This window comes from Rhipicephalus sanguineus, chromosome 1 (assembly GCF_013339695.2).
Source record: "Rhipicephalus sanguineus isolate Rsan-2018 chromosome 1, BIME_Rsan_1.4, whole genome shotgun sequence".
Lineage (NCBI taxonomy): Eukaryota > Metazoa > Arthropoda > Arachnida > Ixodida > Ixodidae > Rhipicephalus > Rhipicephalus sanguineus.
In genome coordinates, this window is record NC_051176.1 from 172,447,754 (window position 1) to 172,472,726 (window position 24,973).

At 45.2% G+C, this 24,973-nt stretch overlaps 1 protein-coding gene across 1 annotated transcript in view; it reads right to left on the bottom strand.

Annotated features, from left to right (window-relative positions):
* Window positions 1-24,973, bottom strand: part of LOC119402361 (bifunctional heparan sulfate N-deacetylase/N-sulfotransferase) — an 87,585-nt gene that overhangs the window by 17,912 nt on the left and 44,700 nt on the right. The window contains exons 10-14 of the mRNA XM_037669501.2: window positions 22,882-23,064; window positions 22,235-22,331; window positions 15,131-15,254; window positions 12,126-12,300; window positions 5,875-6,045 (exon numbers count right to left, since the gene is read on the bottom strand). Coding sequence (XP_037525429.1) covers window positions 5,875-6,045; window positions 12,126-12,300; window positions 15,131-15,254; window positions 22,235-22,331; window positions 22,882-23,064 — 750 coding nt within the window. The remainder of the gene's footprint in view (window positions 1-5,874; window positions 6,046-12,125; window positions 12,301-15,130; window positions 15,255-22,234; window positions 22,332-22,881; window positions 23,065-24,973) is intronic.

Consider the following 24,973-nt stretch of genomic DNA (forward strand, 5'->3'; position numbering starts at 1 on the left):
TCCACCAACAGCTTGTAACAATACTTCCTCTATTGCACCTATACAGCACACGAGCAAACTTGCAGCTTATTTGCAGGCCACAGACTGGGAAGCAGAGCGCTATGTGCTAATATTGTCGAAGAACTGAAAGTTCAAAGCAGCAACAACAACCATTGTGCTTGCTGTGATAAAGACTTCTGGCTTATGTGGCTTGAAGTTCTGAAGCCTCTTAAATATTTTTGAAACCTTGCTGCCACAAGCAATCAAACCAACCATACAGTAGAACCCCACTGATACGTTTTCATATCTGCCAAGTTTGGAGAAACGGAATCCGGGAGATATACTCAACATGGGGGGGGGGGGGGGTATTGCGACAGCAATTATGTGGACACTGTCAGCGGAATTTTGCGGTAGCCGCTGATCTGTACAGAGTCCAAACCGATAACATCGCTTATGCATCATCTGTTTCACGTGCGAGTAAATGCGCGCTAGCGCTAGGGACGAACGCGGTTGAAGCAGAGATGAAACGACCCAGCAGTCACCGTCGCGTGAAGGGCACATGCGATAACATCGCTCCGCGTGCGAGGCCTGTTGTCGTTTGCTTACCAGTTATTTCGTCGAGCAAAGGACCATAAGGGGCGCCGTTGAGACGGGGATGGTTGCAAGCGCTGGCGAACACGCTATCTCGACAGACATCGGTAACGGCTACCCTTTTAAGTGCTAGACTCTCCACTTAAAGCAGTAGTGACACAAAATTTTGAAGGAGAAATAACTTGTGGGATAGATTTGTGTGTACACAAACGCATCATCTACGAAATATTAATGGCTGTCATAATCTATAACACATTTAGGATCAATTTTTAAATTGCGTGCAGCATATCTGTACGCGAAACGTCCTACCTCGCGTCACCGCGACGCACGAGGCGCGCAATGCAGTGGACGCGCGGGGCAAAACTGGATTTCCGGGAGATTTTCCTATGACCCGTACAACCGGGAGAAACGTTCAAAATCCGGGAGTCTCCCGGGTAATCTGGGAGACCTGGCAAGTATGCGTTTTTCACGGGAGTGTAAAATAAGAATGTAAGAACCGGGAAACATAACAGCCGAAAAACAAGGAAAAATGAGAAATTTGAGTAGTGGCAAGAAGCACACAATTTTATTTCAAACCTTACGCTTGAAGAAATCGTGCAGCATCACCCGGCAAATTTTATCTCGCCCGATCAGTACAAGGCGTCTCTCAAGCACCTGCAGTGCCACAAGAATTTCGGCATGGCCAGTGCACACAAATCTCCGCAACAAATACAGTGCTGTTACGGCCAATAAAGCCGTTGCCTCTGTCAACTGCTCCACCTCCTCAACTTCGTCATCACTGATGCACGCATCAGCACACTCGCCAACGATATCGTCGATGAACCAAATCTTTTGTTGAATGCATCAAAACCAATTTTTAGCAACCAAACACGTCATATACGTCATGTTTAGATGAAAAATACAGACTTGGAGGTTGAGTTTTTAGTGGCGGGACTGAAAATGCATCACAGATGTCGCCCTCACCACTTCTGGCAGCTAATTCGATCGTCAAGCCACCAAGCAGACAAAGCCAAGCCACACAAAAAGTCCAAATGGCCACCTGGGCCGTCTCGGAAGGCTGGTTCGCAATGTACAATGTGGGAATGGTCCCACAGTTGTGACATAACAGCGGTGATCCCAATGCATTTGATCCTATGGGAGCTATGCTGGGGCCGGCCGTAAACGACGTAACAGCTAGGAAAACGCAGCACCCGGGAACGCAACAGCGTGGGTCTACTGCATTTGGTTTGATCACAACCAATTCACTACTATTAGTGAAGGAAATATGACTTTTTAAGGGCTCGTTTTTCTTTGTTAGACACAATATTAATGAGAACTAACAGACAATAATAATGCCAAGGAAAGAATAGGGGGTGTTATTTGTAACAATTGGGATATAAATGTGAAGAAAGTAAAGTGGACGAAAAGATAACTTGCCACCGGCAGGGACCAAACCTGCGACCTTCGAATAATGCGTCCGATGCTCTTCCACTGAGCTACGGCGGCGGTCATCCCCCCCGTCCACTTTATAGGGTTTATATGTGCATTTAAACGTAGGAGTGTTAGCGCCGATCGCAGCCATGGCGGTGAGTGTGGAACACTCTTTTTCTGCCTTTTTGGCGTCACGTAGCACGTGATCTTTTTTACGGACTGGCAGCTGACCAATAATCCCTCGCATACTACCTGAAGGCACCAAGTCTGCCAGAACGAGACCCTTGCTATGAATGAAGGAAATATGACTTTTTAAGGGCTTGTTTTTCTTTGTTAGACACAATATTAATGAGAACTAACAGACAATAATGCCAAGGAAAGTATAGGGGGTGTTATTTGTAATAATTGGGATATAAATGTGAAGAAAGTAAAGTGGACGAAAAGATAACTTGCCGCCGGCAGGGACCAAACCTGCGACCTTCGAATAACGCGTCCAATGCTCTTCCACTGAGCTACGGCGGCGGTCATCCCCCCGTCCACTTTATAGGGTTTATATGTGCATTTAAACGTAGGAGTGTTAGTCAGCGCTGATCGCAGCCATGGCGGCGAGTGTGGAACACTCTTTTTCTGCCTTTTTGGCGTCACGTAGCATGTGACCTTTTTACGGACTGGCAGCTGACCAATAATCCCTCGCATACTACCTGAAGGCACCAAGTCTGCCAGAACGAGACCCTTGCTATGAATGAAGGAAATATGACTTTTTAAGGGCTCGTTTTTCTTTGTTAGACACAATATTAATGAGAACTACAGTCAAACCTCGTTACAACGAACATCACATTAATGAACATTTCAAATTAACGAACTTTTAAGAAATCCCGTGCCGACTGCTTATAGTTTCAATGTAAAAATATTTCACTACTACGAACTTCAGAATAACGAACATTTCAGAATAACGATTGTTATTTAATTCCCGTGTAATCTTAACAACACCTCATCACTATAAACTTATATGTATCCCGAAATGCGAGGATTCTTAGATTTCAGTGTATACACCAGAGCACGCCTGTCTCGCACCCAGGCTGCTGGCGAGCCGAGCGGATACTCTCGCACCCAGACGCCGGGCTGACCGGGCTGCCGAGGCGCGCGCGGGCTGCACCAAGTAAACAGGGCAAGCTGCAGTTCTGAGACTTTAAAGTGCGAAAAAGTACCTGTTCACGCCGCTTCAGCGTATAAGAGCTCGTCTGGGCACTACTGCGTCGTCTTTGGATGCCAAAACAAGCAGCGCAACAAGAGGATATGAGCATTTTCGGCGACGATTACGACGCGCCACGGAAATAGTGCCGGTGCGGTGTTTTCAGCTTCGCCGCGAGTGGATAACTGTGATTCAAGCAAAAAAACTAGGAGCCGAGTGAAAATGCACGAGCAAGTACACTAACTGCGTGTATTCTGCAGTGTGATGCCCACCTATTTCATTTTGCGAACCTAATTTGCGTGACACGCAGCTGGGTTGAAGGCAGGCACGAGCTTTGTGTGGGGGTGCACTTCATACCTTTGAGCGTTTCCTTTGACGAAAATCTAGTGCAAGGTAGGGCTTTCAAGCACAAGCAATCAGCATGCTTTGCCACTTTCAACGTAGTATTAAGCTTTAGTGCTTTTGATGGCATCCACGCCTTCGAGGTTTCGTCTTCAAAAGGTGATAAATGGCACGGTGCTCCTCAACAGCTGGTCAGAATCTCGTGCTTTCATTTCAGTGTTTGATGTCCCCAAATTTATTTGGACACGAAGCATCCAGCTGCACATAATACATATATTGGCACGTAAGTAAACAGTACTCGCGCCAGTGTCCTTTACGTCGCAGGCGCAGCTAACCGGCTTAACTAAGAGTAGCACAGTTTCGATTGTAAAGCTCCATCGTTACAAGAATAAAATCGCGCAGCTAGCTTCCAAAAGGGATCGCTGAACGATACTGCAGGTTATACTCTCTGATAGCACGCTTTTGTGAGCAAGACGCATTATTGTAAGAGCGCTCGTGAAACAAAAATTATGTGCCGCGCAACTACCCGTAAAGCGTACTCTAATTATTAAGCGGTGCATGCTGAAATGATGAGCTTTCACAAAACTTTGTGCGCAACTTGTAATATGGGGCAACAAAACATTGTTTCACTCTTTCCCGAGCTGCACTGCAATTGCGATTCACGCGTACTACAGCGAGAACGTTTTTTTACAAATGTAACAGCGTACGTATCTGACGAGGTTGCTTCCGCAGCCCACTCAGCACGTACTGTATACATTGTGGACTTGCACGAGCAAGATGTTCTTGATGTTCCAATAAAATCAGCGAAAATGTCCAGGTTAGAAAGGACGCGAAACACGCGCTCCGACGGGCTGAGTTTCGGGAGTTTCACGTTTGCTCTGTGTAGCGTCTGCTGGCGTGGCAGCCCGCACATGTTGTTTCGTCGCGTGTGCGATAGGTGGCGCGACGCGCGATGCAAATATGGCGATGCGCATGGAATTCACTGTGTTCTGGTCTATAGGTCATGGCAGTCGGAGCTGTAAGGTAGCAGACGACGCAGCGCGAAGAGCGGATGCCCTCCCGCAAAAACCCGAGATGGTGCGGGAGGAGAAAGACGCGGGCGGAGAACTTTTTTTTTTTTCCCCTCTGTTGCGGAGGCGACAACGCATCAGGTTTTGTAAAGGCCCAACTGCATGCATTGCACGCGACTTTCGAGCGAAGGCGACTGCGACAAACGGGCTCCGTCGCGCTGCCGCGACGGGAGCACCCACATGTTTGCGACAAAGTGTCACGGTTGCTCGATTGAAAACTATTGCGTGCACGCAGGCAAATTACGAAAAAGAATTACAGAGTAGATGAATGACAACATGCCAAATTTATTATTGTCTTGTTTGAGATAAGGATGCCATAGAAGCGTTTCATGACTTTCTTTTTTCGCAATCTTATTTTAACCGCGTGGCTTCTTCTCGATCCGCAGCACGTGGCTCTAACCACTATGCCACATAGCGCAGATCGTCCAGGTGGCTAACGGCGAGTGTTATATACACACCCTTTACCGCAGTACTCAGAGATGGCAGGCGCTTATAAGCATTTCTTCATTACCAGCGAGATGGCGCTAGGAACGCAAAGGGCGCACTTAAAGGCGTCGGCCAGCTCGCCCCGCTCCTGCGAACGCCGTTTCTCTTCGCCCTACATGGCGTGGTCGCATTCGTGCGCTTATCCGAGGAAAGGGGCAGGCGGGGGTGTGTGTGTGTGTGTGTGTGTGTGTGTGTGTGTGTGTGTGTGTGTGTGTGTGTGTGTGTGTGTGTGTGTGTGTGTGTGTGTGTGTGCGCGTGTGTGTCTGTCATGTGCTTTCCCCGCGATGTCCGCGGTGAGGTCACAGAGCGTACGAAGGTTACTTCGCTCGCTGCAGCAGCCGCGTTTGCGAAAGGAGCGCGCTGTTCAAACAGAAATAAGTAACAACTGTGACAGTTAGTTCGCGCTCGTCCTGTGTGTACCTGTTCGTTCATTTCGTGCGTCCTGCTTCATGTTTGAGCAGTGCGCTTCAAGTGTCGAGCTGTGACACATCATATTTCGCGCTCGGCCTGTGCGTGTTCTTTTCGTGCGTCCTTTGCGCTTGAGCGACGCACTGGAAATTTCGAGCTGGTTTCCGTTCTTCGCGTTACATTCCAATTTGTTGCTATCACATTCATTGCTTCGCCGTTGCGGCGAAACTGATTTTTTTTTGGTCGCGGAAAACGGGTGCGCATTACAATCGAGGGCACGGTAGAATCGAATAAATATGGTAAGTTCGCTTAACTGCTTACATCCACATATTAAACACAAAGGGGAAAGAACAAAAGCAAACAGGCATACGAACATAACCGTAACATTCAGTGTACCTGTTGTGGTGGGTAGAAACTGAGCCAACGTTCTAGGTGCTGTGCATAAAGACCAGGGTTGAGACACCGATTACGTAACTCCCGTAGAGGCTTGGGTGAGTGGTCATTGGCTGTGATAACATCATAGAAGGTAAAGTTGAGGGCGACTGCGTCACCGTGGGACCGCTGATGCTGTTCAAGAGAGATTACGAAGAAAAAGTTATGCTTCAGGGTGACTGGAATAGTTGCACAATACACATATATCAATACTTATTTTACAAAAGAGTGTTACAGCATAGACACAAACAAACAAACAAAATAAAAGATGAAAGATGAAAGCTATCACAGCAGCATCCAAGAGGATGTCTTGTGAAGAAAATGCTTTCACATTTCACTACAACGTAAGAAACAAGCCCAGAACACTTACTGTACTTTCGCTAAAGGTGAACCAGAATACAGGAATATGGGCTTAACTCTTAATCTTGGGAACTCGCATCTTGCTCAAAAAAAAAAAAAAATAAGATAATATCAACCAACAGGTCTAAATGCAATTTTGAGTCAAATTTTTACATGGGTCACTTGAGTACCCAAACAATGGGTGAAAGTACAGCTCAGACCACTTATAACGTAACCGCTTACAGTGCATTACCGGCTATAATGCGGTTTTTTCTGACTCCCGTTTACTCTCCCATAGAACTCCATGTATACACATACCGCTTATTGTGCAGACCCCCGAGATGAAAGACCGGTTATAATGCGGCTGCCGGAACATTCTCAGAGATGCGAGGGTGCGAGCGTGCTTCTCAGCGGAGATGCGCCGGCGGGGGAGAGAGCGGCGATGGCATTACAAAGGAGGAGGGGACGCGGAACGAACGAACAAGGAGCGGGGGGAGAAAAAAAAGGGATGGCTGTGGGGGACAGCAGCCCGGCGCAGGTCCGTGGTGTGAGGAGGGGGAGCGGTTGCGCGGCCGACGGAGAAGCCTTTGCCCCCTTCGGCCGCTTGACATGCGCGCTTCGTCGTTGCTTCGTCGTAGAGCGCAGATATTGCGCATGCAACCTCGATTCCCCCGCAAGTAACAATGCTTTGAGACGCGATTGAGCTTTCGCCTTTGCCACCAACAGGCGGACTTACAAGCTTGAAAGACATTTTCAGGATAGTTGCCGCGGCTGTTCTCCCGATCGCGAACCGAAACTTCGTTTCACGCGTGATGCCCTCGGTTTAGCTCGCGAGTGCGATCTCTTCTACTCCCGATCTCCATGTTGCCTAGGGCAAGCTTCTCGCGGTGGCATGCCAAGTTGCAACGCGCACGCTAGGCCTAACGAGCGCTAGCTGCCATGTCGGCGGCCGCGGACTACAGAAGTTGCGGTTTGGTGCCGAGTCAATGAAACATTTTGCAATTGTTGCATTTAGAAGGGGTGACTTACATCTTTTACGAAAACGCGGGCGTGCGTGTGAAACACTCGAGTGGTGGTTTGTGGTCGCCACCGTTTTCGACATCGCGGACGCGCAGTGTGTTACCGCGGCGACTTCCCGTGACGGCGCATTTTTTCCGCGTTCGTTATGTCGGCACCGCAGGTCCGCGGACGCTAACAGTTCAACAATTCAAATGTAAGCAGATGCAAACTTACGCCCCAGTCGCATGCCGCGATAGTCGGAATCGCGCGCCTGCCTGTTGGTCATGTTTTGTACACGTGCAACCTTTCAAAAATGTTGTTTTGGTTATAGTGCGGTACCGCTTATAGTGCGGATATTTGCGACTCCGGCGACTTACGTTATAAGCGGTCTATGCTGTAAACCAATACTGACATTTTGGTAAGTTTACAAGCTTCTTCAAAAAGGACTACAGTATATAGTATTTGGGCAAGAAAAATCTTTAAGGTTCAGCTCAAGGACACTGTTGGAAAACTATGTAAATAAAAATACCTGCAGTAGCATAGCCAGTAAAAAGTAGTTAAACTGACAGAATTTCATCAAAATATTCAGCTCGTTAAGAATTCTTTTCCTATTAAAGTTATTCATAAACATTATAATGAAGACAAATGTTCATAGGCTCTACAAACAAGTCTGTCCAAAGCCACATAGCACAATAACTTTTAGATAGGGGTGTGCGAATATTAGAACTTTCAAATATTTTTCTAATAGTGTCTGGTATTCAATTTGATTTGCACTGGAATTTTACTATTCGAAGTATTCAAACTTTTGGAAAATAAATATAACGGTTTTATTCGCTTAAAATCAAATCACAACGCTTCTAGATGATGCGCATAAACACAATTGCCTCTGTGCATAATGTTACAAGATCTTTTACAACTATGACATGCCGCTATGTTGACGATAAGAAAAAAAAAACATAAGCATAATGCACCCTCATAGAGAGTGGTGAAATTTATTCTGCTGGCAGTTCCTTTCCTTCAGTGATCCCATTTCGCTGGCTTTAAGGTGACTTCTGGATACACCTCGATCACGTTTCGTTTCAAGTGCCGTTACCCTGACAAGCTTTGTCTACACGAAGCTGCTTGAGAATGCCTGCACGCTTGTCATCGAGATCAGGATATTTTCTCCTTTTCGGCCCACAGACACTTTTCCTGGTCGACATGCAGCTGAAGGCTTCCTTCCTTTGTTTGCACCAATCACGGACACAGGTTTCGGGCATGCAGAATAGACACGAGGTAGCTGTCCTCAGCATGTGAAATAACTTTTCTTTGATATGAGCTTTCATAACGAAAGGGCTGGTCACCATTTCCACTTTGCTGGGAACAAATCTGACACTGACAGACCATGGTTGAGCACGAAATGAGCCTGTGTGGACTAGCTGATTCTAGTCACCCTAGACTAGCTCTAAGATGTGTTCCGTCGCCATTTTGTGATAGCGATGCCACTACATCTGCCACTGGCGGTCGGCTGTTGCTAATGCCGTGAACGTGGTTTCGGTTTCGCACTCGATCGACTCGTTTTGAGAAATGTGTTTTCCGAATGTCTTGGCACCACGAAATCAGCCTGCGATATAATATTCGTTAGTATCACCTGAAAAACAGTGAAAGATGAAGTCATCCAGGCTCGTGGCAATACTGCACCGTTACGTCACTTGTGTCAATACGCAACAGGTAGCAGCATAGTTTCGTTTTCACGCGGTGGACAGTGCACTGCAGTCAGGTCTACGGGTTAACATTCAAAAGGAATTGTTTTCTTTTTGGCTATGTTTTGAGACACATTTGAACGTGAAAGTGTTATTTGGCCAGGTTTGCGAAAGCGCACATTCGTGAGGTGTCCGCAAAGGCCGTGTGCGGAAAACACGGGACCTCTCGCGCTGGAACTGACGCCAGTGCCAACAACTGCCGCAGAAAGCACTTGCAGCCACTGAGTAGGAGAGGGAATCCTGCGCAGGAGATGAGGAACTCTCGACTTGAAGAGAGCGCGTGCCTTTGTCCGCCCCATCAGTTGGGCCTCTACAGAAGTTGGAGGAGGAGACGTCGAGGAAATAGTGTCTTTCCTTTTAAGTGTAATCACGTGTAAAGTGTTGTCGAGACCACTTCGGTTGTACCATATCATAAAAATAAACACAATTTGGCCTCTGCATTGCCTCATTCTTTATAAGACAACTAGGGAACACAAGTTAGCAGCATCCCTCGAGTGCTTCACCAACCTAGCCAAAAGAAACGTTTTCACATTCTATCTCATAAAAATGCCCCCACCTCCCCGAAGGGAATCGTGAGGAAATGCGAATGCATTTCTTGCGCCGAGAGTACACGGCGCAGTAATTTTAATGCCGTAAATTAATGACGAGACGAGGATTTGTACCATAACCATTTATTTACACATTCATCAGCACCTGTTTGTGTTGTCATTGTACCTGACGGCCATAATCTCAGCCTTGTGGTCGCCGTTGGCGTTTCACAGCGGCGTCTCGAGCACACATTTCGAGAGGCGCCCAGCCAGCGGACGGGAGAGTGGGGCGCAGGGAGGAGAGAGAGCGAACGGCGAGAGAAGGAGCGGCGAAGCACTGCACCCAATGCCACCTAAAGAGCGGTGCGGAGCCGGCGCGCTCCCGCGCAAACCGCGGTGAGGAGGCGGAGCGCGCGCAGTCACGTGGGGTGTGACGTCGCTGCGCCGTTGCTACAGACGCTCCTCTCCTTTCCTCGCGCCGTTGCTATGAGACGGCGGATTCAGGGTCGCTTATAAAGTGCATTCGCACTTAAAATATGCATAGGGATCCTCTAACTTCTTTTCTGTACTTTTGCTTTGAAGTATTAGAGAAATATTTGAAAAATATTTGATTCAATTCACACTCAGACTTTAATATTCGAATTCACTTCACACCGAAAATTTTGCTATTGCCACAGCTCTACTTTAGTACATTCTTGGGGCACAGTGTACTTTAGAAGTACACCAGGATATACTTTTTTTTTTCTGCAAGAATATTTTGGAAAAAGACTGTTTACGAAAGAATAAAAAGCCATTCTTTTTAAAAAGAAATCTGAGACAGTCAAGAGAAACACGTGGAGCACCTGGCATGGAATGACCAATTTTATGTCAAATAACATCACTAGGCCTCTTTTATAAAATGCACATCAAACAACCTTTAACCTGAACTTATTATTAGAGAAAGAAATATACTTGGAATCAAATTTATATTTGAGGCACATTTTCTCAACTATTAATTACTCAATTCAGAAATTTCACCATCTAAGCACTCCTAATGTATCTGAAAATGTGAAGAGACATACAGGCTAGAGATGGGCGAATATTCGGGTGTTTCGAATGTTTGAACGAATATTTGAACGAATATTACGGTATTCGAATTCACTTGATACGAATTTAAATTATTCTAAATTTCGAAATGAACGAATACAGTAGAACCCCGCTGATACGTTTTTGAAGGGACCGTAGGAAATAAGCGTAAGAGACGGGAAACGTAAGAGCCGAAAAACAGGAAAAACGGCAAAATATTTAGTGGTACAGAATTTTATTTCAATTCTTACGAGCAGCACGAAAATTGGCGCGCTCAGCCGCGATCTAGTCGATGGATAGAAACGCGGAGCTTAGGACGGCCTTATCCACAGAAATGGTAATCAATGTATGTGATTTTTTTAACACCAACAGCTGTAGGCATGAAAGAACTAAGCACACGCAATCACGACCGGCGCGGCGAGTCCGACCGCGAACCGCACGCATGACCATGCGAGCTCCAACCAGCTCGAACTCCTCCCGTTCTCCGACAAATAACGATGATGATGAGTCTACGCCAACGCGATGGCAGAAGTGAATGCCAATCTCGAAGGCCTTGCTTTCGCAAGCAATTACGTCATACACGCCATGTTTGTGCAATGCAAATCTCAGAGGCTATGCTTTTGTCAATAGTAAATGCCAATCTCGAAGGCCTTGCTTTCGCGAGCAGTTACGTCATAGACGCCATCTTTGCAATTTGAATCTCGAAGGCCATGCTTTTGTTTGCATCAATTGAAAGATTCTGTTGCTTGCGCCTCTCATGCGGCTAATATTACGGTCAAACGAGGCCAAGCTGCGTGAAAATGCACCATGGCCGCTCTCTTTGGTAGTCACTCGGTCGGCTCCGGGCGCACTTCGCGACGTATCATACGGGAACGGTCCGACAGTTACGACGTAACAGCGGGGTTCCCAATACATTGTATCCTATGGGAGCTATGCCGAGACCGGCGGAAAACAACGTAACAGCCGGGAAAACGCAGCAGTGAGGAACGTAACAGCAGGGTTCTACTGTATATGTATACATTTGACCGCACATAACCCCCCTGTAAAGGTGGTTTCACTGCAGCATCCAGTTGCTGTGCCATGAAACAACCCATCCAGGGGAAATCTGCACTGCCTCGAAGCCACACTTCAAGGTTAAAGGTACCTACATATTTTTTTTAAGTTTAAAAGCGTGTTATATGGGCTTATATGCGCTAAGTATAGTAATTTTTAAATTGTAACATATTGCACCACTTATAACTTGCACCCTATAGCTATTCAAATCTTGATACTATTCAAGACTGCTTCCACTTCATTTCAAACCAAAAAAGTGACATTCACTCATACCTAGTTCCAATCCTAAAAAATATTGTGCAAGGGTCATGACAAAAATGCTCATTTTTCTTAATAATATGTGGTAAATGCTATTCAAACTATTCGATTCGAAATTATTTGACCAAATCACTATTCGCTTCGGATTCGCTTCAAACCTCAAATTCACTATTCGCCCATCCCTAAACAGGCAAGATATAAATTTTATACAATACAACAGCAATGTTCGCACCTGATACCAGGAATAAGCCCGTTTTGTGGGGCTGATGAGGATGGTAACCAGCTTGGCACGAGGCAGGAGAGCATGGGCACGCTGTGGTACCAGCTCACCATCAAAGTAGTTTGCACTCTTCTCAAAAAGAAAGGGTGCGCTTCCATTTCTAGGTGCTGGGAAGAAGCTTTGGTACCTGAGGAGGCAAAGCAAAATGGGGACACACTAACTATTTGTGGCCAAGTGTCGTACCTACAAACATATTTATACCCATCAACAATATATAGGCTAGTTCTAGACATATAAGTGTCTCGCAGGGTAAGCCGTGTGCTTGAGAACCCATAAATGTATTTACTCTTTACTGTAGCACTTGTGTACTATCCACTGCTAAACCTTCCCATGTGTACTGGTCCCAATGATGCATTTTTCCGCTAGCACTGAAGGGCAGAGAAGTACTCAAAACAATGCACTTGCTTGCTTCTATACATTATGGTAATCCTTTCATCATATAAATTGCTTAAGACTTGTGAAGTTAAAATAGGTTGTTGGCACATGTTAACCTTTCGAAGAAGAAGTAAATAATGCGTCAAGAAACACAACACATGGATGCCGTGTTGCGTGACCTTCCTGCAGCTGCATTTATTGTGTAGCTTGCAAGAGGCATCAGCATGGCATGAACAGTGCCCGTAATGAAGGCCAGCTTCTCAACAGTATTGGGATGTGGGCATGCAGCAATAGAAGAGAGAGCACGCAAAGTGAGACGCACCTGCTATCATAATACTAGTTTTATTCCACTTTAATTACCCATGCCAAAAAGCCAACCTTTTAGTTGTTTGAATCTGAGCTGTCCCTTTGAATGTTGGTAATCTTTCACAATCTCGTCCTACGCAGCAACTTATTTTATGAGAATAAGAAGCAACTTGGAGTGACTCAATAATTGGTTTCAAAGCACAGGTAATAGCTCAGAACGCTTAAGCCTTTCTTTATTAAGCTTTGTCATGAGGCATAGGCACCCTAAGCATTTTGTAGAACAGTCTAGAAATTACTGCTAACCGGTGTGCATAGGTTTTCTTCATCTTTCTTCGTCCTCCACTGTCTAACACAGATCAAGCAAAGGATAATAAGCCAAGATCTGACTAACCGGTAATCACTGCATTCTATCTCGTGTAGTACCGCTACATGCTGCAAGCAGGAAGTCAGATTGATACACTTGATGGAGGTGCAGAAACCTTCAGCAACTTCTAACAAAATTTTTTCATTGTGCTACTTCCCTTCTGCCACCATCAAAGCTAGTTTATAGCAAAAGCTGTTATGGGATCACAACAACAGTGCTGTAGTTGTCCGCCGCCGTCGCTGCTGGTGTCTGTAACCACTATTGCATGAAACAAGAAATGATGAAATGAGAAAAAAATATCCGGGATTCAATGGGAATTGAACCCGGGCTCTCTGCGCAGCGGCCGAGAATTCTATCACGGAGCCACGCTGGTGCTTGAAACTCCTTTGCAAAAAGACCCTATACAGGCATCATGTCGGGCAAGGAATCGCATTAACATATGTAATATAGCATGGCAGAAGAGTAAAATAACAACCAGGCGTCACGTAATGCTAATTGCGCAACAAGTGTGTGGTCTAAAGCTTCCCACCCACTACAAAGTGCTCAGCTATAATTCTTCATCGTCATCAGCCACATGCAGCATCAACAAAGTGCACATAATGCCTTACAGATGTGCGGTACATTGTTTAAGCGCAGGAAGACGAATAGTGGCATAGTAGGTGCTTCCCCACTTCACAAAAATTATGATTTATTGCATAGTGGTTACCTTGCATGTTACTTGTATGTTTCCCCAAGAGAGTTTAGAACGGGCTTTAGAAAGGCCACTCTTCCAACTTTCACTGTGACCGTGCTGCGCATTCCACACAGGCCTGGCGTTTTTTATTTTTTTCTGTGCTCTACAACAGTCACCACCGTGGTTGCTCAGTACTCCCACTTCATAGAGTTTACTGCTATGTGCTCACATGTGCACTTGGGCAATTTATATTCAGCATTCCCACACATGCAGTTTCTTGATGGGCACCAGAAAAACCTGTATAGATCTCATTTCTGATCGCTAAATGCCTAATGATAAGATGCTCACCTGCCTATTCTTCATGCATTTATTTAGTTTAATAATAATAATTCCCAGTGTTTTACCGCGATATGGTCATGAGGCACCATTTATTCAGCTTGCAGATAGATACTCACAAACTGCCAATATTGCCATGTGAGTGGTGCTCTGAGAGATAGGTCAGAAAAGCAGAATTTCATCCAGTAGCCAAACAATAACTGCAAAGCAAATTTCTCACTTGCAAAGTTTTTCCTGACTTGTCCCAGGACCACTCTAACAATCAACCTATTTTCGTATGTTTGCCATCTGCTATTGATTTGGAGATGGGTTGGAAGTCTTTGATGAATTTGCATTCTCAATAGGACACAATATCAAAATAAAAAAATGACACAGAACATCACAAAACTCGAGCCATGGTTGTGCAAAACCTATCTGAAGCAAAATTAAGTTTCATAGATTTCGAAGTTTTTGTAAAAAAATAATTATACTAGTTTATCCAAGCTTTCAACATAAGATTTGTATGTATAACACTTAAGACAAATTAAATACATTAAAACAACTACAACAATGAAGCATGTTACACATTAAAAGTAACTAATTTCACCTAAAAAAGTTTTTGCTTTTCTTTCAAAATAAGTTACTCTTCATAATATATAAACCTTCATTAGGAATTGTAATACGGGGGGGGATGCATTTTCCTTACCAAAAATCTGAATCTTGAAAGGTTAAATGTTTTTAGATAATCTAAAAAAAGAAGAAAAAAAAAAACACCTTCCGGTAACAGAGGCTACACAATCACATGCATGCTTATACACATACACACAAACAGACAGAGGACTAAAATTTAAAAGAAAGTTCCTTATTCGGACATTTACTATCGCATAGGACAGTAACACTTTAACAAAGTTTGCAACCACTTACCAGTCAAGACCCCTGTAGTAGTTTTTCCCATTGAAGAACTGTACTTCCTCAAATGTGTCTGGGCTGGGGTGATTGCTTGCTATTGTTGGATGCAAGGTCAGGAAACTATACAGTGCAGTTGTGCCTGCAAAATATTTTTCACCGAGATGAAGTGTATGGATTATATATCTCAACTACACATAACTGCTTATAGATAGATTGGACATGAAGCAGCAATACACTAAAAATATTAACCTCTCATAGGCTGAATTTCTTTGCTGAAACAGAGTCAAGTTGCAGTTAGAAATGTTGTATGCAAGCCAAGAACATCCAAAATTAGTATCACACCATTTTAAAGGGACCATGAAATGGTTTTGATGATACATGTGCATAGCAACAGATCACAGCGTACTGCCACGTTAAGTTTTCAGTCACGCCTCTGTTTTGGGACATGACATGGTTGGTTTTTGAACATCAGTTGGGTAGCTGATATGATTGGCTTCTTGGAGTTATCATGTCAGGAGTTTTAGCGCTCATTCTGTTGCTCGTAATTTACTTCTTTGCTGTTGTCTCTTTCCTTCATGCTAAAATTGAGCTGTGCTATACACTCCATTCGGGACCTATAGAGGGCGCCTTGAAAGACGCACGCAGCGTCACTTGCGGTGCGGCGAGCGTGCAACGGTGAGAGCCTTAGCAGACAACTGTGCTTTGACAGCTATGGCGGCGCAAGCGCCCGTGGCTGGCGCGTCAGTGCTTCGAGCTGGATTTCAAGATATCGTAGGGGGATCGTTCTTCCGCGATGCCGCCATTAAAAAAGGGGAAAACCTGCGTGCGAGCGGCCACGTTTTTGGCGTGAGTGAACACTTTGCTACGGCGTCGTCAGTACTGACGGCTAAATGCGTGCATCAGGCGTGCGTCACACAAGAGGCTTACTCCATAGCTATCGAGGCAAGCTGTCAGTCATTCTTTCATGCTTAGAATTATTGGTGAATGCCCACTACCCGTGTACTTGCAAAATGCTCAGAACATTTAGAATTATCCACAGCCACTCGCCGTGGAAACTTCGGCGAGTGGCCGGGCGGCATGGTTATTTGTTGGCAGCTTCGTGTCATGTCGATTCGCAGCCACCGAGTATTTTGCTCGATATTGTCGCGCATAGCAACAACCTTATTGCAGCATCATCATCGCTCATCATCGTTTCTACCTCGCCGCTCGCGCGACTCATGCCAAGAGCTTGAGGTGCGGGCGAGAAATAAACGTGTTACGATCGGCCCCGCTTCGTCTTTCGCTTCAAGTGATGTGGTGTCGACGACGGCACGGTCACTTCGGCCACCATCAGTATACCTCATTCACTACAACCCCTTTCGTTGTTTATGCTTTTTTCCGAAACAAACATTGCACTTCCGTCGCAATAGCGTTCTCAGAAAACTGCAACGACAGTCAGATCTAAGATGAAAATAAACAGCCTCGATTTTAGTTCTGTGTGCACATTTGTCTACATGCTGCACACTTTGTTCGTTTTATCAACGCCTAATGATTACAGGGTCAGCTGTTTACTACAAGTATCAACCACTTAACGTGCTTGCGCACTTGGCTATCTCGTCTGCGCGAGCTCACCACGCTTTTATAATTTGGGCAAACTCTGGTGTAACCCATGCTACGCTCTAGCCCAGAGGTGCGCAAACATTTTTGGTACCAAGGCGTGGGACTGGGCTAGTTGGTACATTGTCAAAATCGATTAAAAAAACCAGCGGTAAACACAAGACACAGTGAGTGTCCCGTCGTTTCCTCTCACTGTGTCCTGTGTTTACCACTGCTTTTTTTTTTTTTATCCATTTTAACATTTTCGGCACCACGACCTCTGGAAGCTTCCGAGCACCATAGGGCTACCCCAGCCGTAGTCTTTCTGCTTCATTCCTAGGATCTTTCCGAAGAGCCGTGACCACCTGACATTTTTGTCCCTCAATATCTCAGGGGAAGAGGATCGACTCCCAGTTAGCACATCTCTACTTGAACAGCTGCGCTTCCACCAGCACTAAAATCATGACTGCAGGAACAGTGCGAACATAAAACACTGGACGTAGAAGAAACACATACGACGACACGAGCGCTGACTATCAACTTATTTTCTTGCAAGCACGGACCGCTTACGATGCTCGTCATGAAATATCGTTGGCACGTACGACGGGGACGACACATCCTTGGACGGCACACCCCCAACAAAATGTGCACTGCATATCTTCGAGTGCCGAGAGGGCTCCCAGTTTGTTCCGTCATGGCTGAAATGTACTGATGCTAGCGGCACAAGAAAAACAAAACCGCAGAACGTGAGACGGCAGAGGGAGCGGGAACCAAGCTAACTTTTTTCGTCGAACAGCCGTGATACATTCCTGCTGCTGCCCAATAAAGCACGGACGAGTTGAGAAACGGTGAAACGTCGTTCCCGCAGGGCATGACGTGTACCTGTTGGCACAACCGACGACGCAGCAGTTCATGAATGCGTCACAGAACACCTACAACTGCGTGCCAGCGGGTGCGGGAAAGTGTTCGCTTCTGTTTGGGCTCTCGCCAACTGCCTTCTCTGACGGCCGCGCGGTGGCGTGCCAGTCGCAGTGAACGGAGTGTATAGCAAAACGAAATTATAATGCACCAACCTGCCCAATCTGCAGTACATGACAGGAGAAAACGAAAGTGGACACGTTTATGGTGGCACCTAGAAATCAAACAGAAAAACAGCGAGCTTGGCCTCTGTGATCTATGGTGCTCTGGCAGAGGATCGTGGATAGCGGAACTTAGCCCTGACTGCTTCACAAAGAGGTCGAGGAGGAAAAGCAGCTTGGGAGGAGGTGAATATTCTTAAAGGGGTACTGACACAAAAATTTCGGCCTCGCGTTTTTTTGTTGCAATGTGTTGCTGGGGCCTGTTAGTCATAACACGGCACATCATTTGCTGCAGCACGCGACAGATAATTAATTACAGGCTCCTCATTACCGACCATTGTCAGTTTCGGTTTCAAAAACGACAAGCCTCCGGGTGCAACTGTCACGTATTTGCATCTTTCTCGAAAAATCGAGAAAGATGCAAATAAATAAATAATAAAAATCTTCAGTTCGAGTGCGAATAGAACCCAGGCCTTCTGCGTGGCAAGCAGGTGTTCTCCCAAAGCGATATGCCATTGCTTGAAACTGCTTTGGAAAAAAACACTATATATGAAGTCATGTAGTGGGAGGCGGGTCTAATACGCTTGTCACACAGGCACGCTTAACCGCTGTTATACCCAATTGCAATTAGCGGACGTAACCACAGTTACTGTAAACCAGGCAGAGGCGATGCCACACATTTGCAGTGCTGCGAAGCGTTCTTTAATTGATACATGGCTGCGTTCGTGCAACACCGCTATAACACCGCCTTGTACAGGGCTTCACGCACGATTATGGACGTGTCAGCAGCGTGTATTGATGCGCATCTATCAAATAGCGTGAAGCCCTGTTCAATGAACAAACGCAGAGAGATGCACACAAGATTTTTGCAGCACGGACAAACTTGTACCTCAAAGCTGGTAATTTATCTTTCCAAATGCGTATCAACGCCTCCGTCGCAACGGTCCAGTTGACACACTTTTGGCTCGATATTTCACTGGGAGCCGAGCTGCTCGCGTCCGACATGGGGGCCGCCATGTCAGTTTACGGCACTAACAGGGGTTGCCTACCTCCGTTTACGAAAATGGTCGTTAGCGGATTAACTGCGGTTAGGGTTGTCGTGTGACAAGGTAAACAGCCGTTAGACTTAATGGCTGTCGTACTTAACTGTGGTTAGGCTATCCGTGCGACAAGGGTATAACTCATGTAATAGTACGTGGCAGAAGCGAAAAATCGAATCGGGTATCACAATGTGGATTGCGCAACGAGTTGGTGTTTTAAAGGCCCACCCATTACAAAGTGCTCAGGCATAACTAATCATCATTATCGGCAACAGCACCAGCAAAGTGTGCAGCTGCGCATGTGCACGTGGCACCTTATGAACACATAGTGGGCACTCTGCCAATTCGCAAGAAGAAGAGTTATGGTGTAGTGGGCACTTTACAACTTCACTTGCAGTAGGCATTCTAGGATAGTTTAAACGGCCAATGTTACACATAGAGACGTTTGTCTCCTTGCGGCACGGTTCAGGTGTCCACCGAGAAGAGAAGCCAGCCTAGGCGATGCGCACGAGGCCCAATTACGCTAATAGCAGTCAGCTTAGGCGACCCGATTATGCTATCGCACTCTACTCTACAAGGCAAAGCTCAAGTGTCCTTCAAGTTTTTATTGCGATAGCAATTATATGGACAGTCTCGGCGGATTTTTGCCGTTGCCACCGTCATGCACCGTATATGTATATGTCTATAGTATATATATATAAAAGACACAAAGAAAAATAACTCAGAAAAATTTTCCGATGCGCGGAATCGAACGGGCGACCTCTCGCTTCCCAGCGCGCGACGTTAAGACGTTAGGCCACGAACAGCAACGTCTTTCAGCCTGCTAACAGCGAGCTATTTATATATACACCATTTATTTCAGCATGCTTTCTTAGTCGCCACATAGATGGCGCGATGTGTGCGCGTGGCGCACTTTAAAGATCGTCGCCCCGCTCCTGCGAACGCCGTTGCTCTTCGCCCTACAGGGCGTGGTCGCCTTCGTTAGCCTTCGTGCGCTTATCTCGAGGACAGAAGGGGGCGGGCGGGCGGGGGTGTGGAGCGGGGGGTTGTATGTCTTGTGCTTTCCCTGCGATGTCCGCGCTGAAGTCACAGAGCGTACGAAGGTCACTTTGCTTGCTGCAGCTGCCGCGTTTGCGAAAGGAGCGCGGCTGTTCGAACAGAAATAAGTAGAGCTGTGCGAATAGCAAAATTTTGGGTGCGAAGCTAATTCGAATATTGAAGTGCGAGTGCGAATCGAATCGAATATTTTTCGAATATTTCTCGAATATTTCTAGAATGTTTCTCGAATACTTCGAAGCAAAACTGCAGAAAAAAAAAGTCGGAGAGGATTCCTAAGCATATTCTTATGAGATGGCAACATGAAAGTGTTTCTTTTCGCTAGGTTGATGAAGCACTGGCGGGGTGGTGTTTCATAGTTGTCTTATCAAGAATGAGGCAATGTAGAGGCCGCATTGTATTTATGTACATGATTTGGTGCAACCAAGGTGTTGCCGACAACACTTTACACGTGATAGGCAAAGATGCCATTTCCTCAGCTTCTCCTCCTCTTTCAACTTTTGTGGAAGCCCAACTGATGTGGCGGACAAGGGTGTGCTCCCTTTAAGTCCGGAGTTCCAAATCTGCCTCGTAGATGTCGGTATATAGGAACGTCTGAAATTTTGGATGCTAAAAAGCTTTGGCGTCCGGTTTTTCGGACTTCCTGCCCAAATTGCAGGTCCAAAACAGCATTAATTGAGCCCCCACCTCTGCCGCATCTTTCATCTCCATGTTGGAACCAGCGTTTTTTTGAGTTAATACATGTGGCGACCGTAGCGGATCTTGAAAGGCAGCTTTGCCGCAATATGGGGGTGTGATGAGGTGAAAGCATATTGAAAATTTAGGGACCACTTTCAATTGGATGTTAACTTTGTCTTGGCCAAGTTCGACCGTAGCGGAGCTTGAAAGGCAGCTTTGCCGCAGTACGGGGGTGTAATGAGGTGAAGCATGTCAAAAATCTGAAGGGGTCACTTTCAATCGGACGTTGACTGTATTTGTCTTTGGGAAGTTCGAATAGTAAAATTCGAGAGCGAATCGAATCGAATAGGAAGCACTATTCGAAAAATATTCGAAATTTCGAATATTCGCACACCCCTAGAAATAAGTAACAACTGTGACAGTTAGTTTGTGCTCGTCCTGTGTGTACCTGTTCATTCGTTTCGTGCGTCCTGCTTTATGTTTGAGCAGTGCGCTTCAAGTGTCGTGCTGTGACGCATGATAGTTCGCGCTCGTCCTGTGTGCGTTCTTTTCGTGCGTCCTTTGGTCTCGAGCGACGCGCTTGCAATTTTGAGCTGCTTTCCGTTCTTCGCGTTACATTCCAATTTATTGCTATCGCATTCATTGCTTCGCCGTTGCGGCGAAACTGTGACTTTTTTTATTTTATCTTGAAATTGGCTTTTATAGGCCATTTTGAACTTGACTGCTCAGCAGTGCATGCATGCGCCTGATAAAAATGGACCACACACGGCGAGAGCACTGTCTGTGGTCGCTTAAGAATACCACCCCAGGTGCGAGAGCCGATGTTCTCATTGCTGTAAAGGTATCAGATTTATTGAGCGTACTAAGAATACTATGCTTAGGTTATCATGGTGAGTTACACACGGCGCTGGAGGTACGGCACCAGTGCTAATTAGCACAGTAATTCTTACCAACTAGGCCAACTTTCATCTCTAGCACTGCATGTGCTCACCTAGTGCTGATTGGCCGTAAAAAATGCACCAGCCAATGCTGCAAATTGTTTTCTTCGTTCATAAGCATTGAAATAAAATAGTGCACATTTCACGATGACTCATTTTTCAATTTTTCCCATTTCACGGCTCTTGCGTTTCCTGGCTCCTACATTTTTTTATATGGTCCTCTGAAAAATATCAGCGGGGTTCTACTGTATACAACTATGGTTCTTGAGGTGCACCTATGAATGCAAGATAAATAAAACAAAGGAATGGAACCTCAATTATATCAAGGCTTCACTATCAAATAAAACAACAGTATGTTTGGATGCTTTTCTCCTCCTCAACAGAACCTGCCAGATAAATCTACCAATTTCAATAATCTATTCCAGGTCAACTTAGCAAAGGTCGACTTTGTATAGATTGGCCAAAATTTTTTGCTGAAAGAATAAAAACAAATGGTTAACAGTGCAACAACAGTAGGTTGGAAAACATTTACGCTAATGGTTTTTAAAACTCATTCTTCTTTCATTCTATCCTTGTTTGGACCAAGCTACGCAAATGAGACCTCTTGGCTTTGCTAGCATTCTGGCATAACACCAAAAAAAAAGGCCAGACAGCAACATGACTGTGTGAAAATTCCTTATGTTAAAAGATTGCACAGATGACAGTCCCCCACAATTTCCTCCTTTTGTTACTGTTGTGAAATTTATTGCTTACCAGTTTTCTGAGGACCAATGACTAGAAATTTTGGCAGTTGTTCACATGACTTGCTCGATGACCAGATTGACAGATGGCGTTTGTCTTCACAAGGATTCTGAAGAAAAAATTGCTGTAGTCAATGCAAACTATATTTAAAACAAATATTTCATCGGGACACCATACTTGGATCTAACTCCAAAACCATCAAGCTGGACTAGTTGGTTTTTAAAATAGTGTTAACAGAAACACAGGTGCCAAAAATACAGCAAATTTAATGGCATGTTTATGCATAACTTTTTTGCCTGTGTTGCTACTTGCAGTGACAAAGCGCACTGCAGCTTACAAGCATACCACAGCTCTCAAGCTATGAAACAAATGAAGGAATAAAACTAATGCTTGAACAAAAAGAACAGGGCTTAAGTAACTCCCCTGTTACATTGCCATCATGTGGCATACAAGTTACTTTAGGCTTCATTAGGCTGTATTCATTAACAATGGAATTAAAACCTTCAATGAGCTTCCCAAAACTGGAGCATCCTAAGAGCTTTGAAGAGGTTTAGTGGTACTGTGCATGAGCAATGTTCAAATCCAACAAACCATGCCCAACCTATCCATACATTAGTTAACTACATTGCATACATTGCTACAGTGCTCCATTGACTCACCATCCAGATAGGGTCTGTCTCGTCAGGGTACATCTGGAAATACTTCTCTGCCAACTGAAGAGGTGGAATAGTGCTCAACTTCAAGTTAGTCCAGCATTTTATGAACTTTAAGACAGATTCAAAGGTGTACAAAGAGAGACGGTCATTTCCATAGTTTGACAGGTGGGTCATAAAGATGTTGATCTAGAAATAAAAACAAAAGCCCTTCATGTTATAAACGTATTAGCCAACTCAGTAGTGGAGCTAATTATACAGTGCTAAATTATTACACTACATTCTTGCATAAGGACAGCAACCCGAGTTTTATTATGTTATTCCTGCATAAGGGCAGCACCCTGAGATTTGGCCTCAAAAGAAACACAGTCAAGTTATCCTTGCATGGGCCACACTGCCGTAATGCCATATGTGGCAACAGATTTGTCCTTGTCCATGCAAAATACAGGCACAAGTCATCAATGGCAAGGCAAATGAGCAACAAGGATTTCAGCAGCAGTTGAACTTGTTAAACAAGAAATAAACAGCATGCACATAATGAAATTCCGAATATTGCTCAGAAACAAATTCCACTCCAAAGCTGGGCATCAAATAAAAATTTCAACTCTTTAAAGCAACCTTTTAACTTAAAAAAATTTATGCAATGGCTCAGTGGCCATGGTGTTATGCTACGGAGCACAGTTATTGGTTTGTTTCTGGGCCACCCGTGCCTGCCACAGCCCCGTTCCAATGGGGACAGAATGCAAAAATTATTATGTATCATTCTATCGGTTAACTTTTTGATTACCACAAGAAAATGGTTGTTTTTCATAGGTCTCAGGAAGAATTGTTTTGCCAGTATAAAGAATACTCCAGCACGCATTGCAGCATACCAAATTGTGCATAATGAAATGCTCTTTCCAGAATTTTTTGGTGCCAGTTGATGAACACAACAATAAAAAAACACTATACAAAAACATTCTAAACAAAGAAAATTCAGAATACACATTTTGGAGGTAAATGACCCAGGAATAGAAGAAAAATAAATACTTGATACGATGCTGGTATTAACGTACATAAAAAAAATCTACAATGAGGGACTTCTTCATTGCTCATGCCATGCGGTAAAGCAGTTAATTTTTTTACTGAGACACAGGTGCACTCTGCCCTTTTTGCACAAAATGTTTGTTTCTTTATGAGGAAAGCTTGCTGGTGTTCTAATATAGATGGATGCACCGGATGTGAACAATGGCCATATAAATCAGAATTCCAATGAATTTCACCAGTTCGTCTGGTGTGACTCTTTCCATGAGCCACCTCTCTCAGCATAGGTTGGCATTCCAAAATACTATGCATTCAAGCATATTACAGTGAAATCTCGGTATAACGAACTTCAGGGGACCGCGGAAAAATGTTCGTTATTCTGAAAGGTCGTTATAGTGAAGGCCCAAAAATTTACCATAACAATAGAATTTCAGTAACGCAAACATCCTACCTTTGCAACGGTACGTCCTTGAACTCGTTTCTCACAACAATGCACACGTGAACGTCAGACAAGGCACGTTTATTTGAAATAGTCCGTGATCGTTTTTTTTTGACGGGTGCAGCACAAACTCTGCGTCACGAACGATTCTAGACCGTCCGCATTTTTATCCGCCGCTTCGGTCGCTGTTCCGCTTTTTTCTATGAATATGCGGAGTTTCCTCAAGTAGGCCAACGCATCTGTGGCCGACACGGACTCGTCGCGATCTTCGGGTGCTACCGTGACATCGCCGTCCATGTCATCGCTGCAATCCTTTAAGGCCCAACTGCATGCACGCGAGTTTTGAGCGACTGCCGACAGGATTTGCTGTCGCGGAGGGCCATCCATCGCCGTCGCTTGTCGCAGGGGTGCAATCGCGAAACGATGCTATTTCCGATTCCACACGGCTGGCTGATCGCGCTGATAACGCGGACGGACCGTCGTTCTGACCACTGGCCAAGCGCGAAAAGCACGAAAGGCATTGGAATCTGAAATAGAATCGTTCCGCGATAGCATCCCAGGTTTCTGGAAAGCCAGAAAACATCGCTTGTCGCCCGGAAGTGAGCATGACGATATCCAACAACATGGCAGCATCTC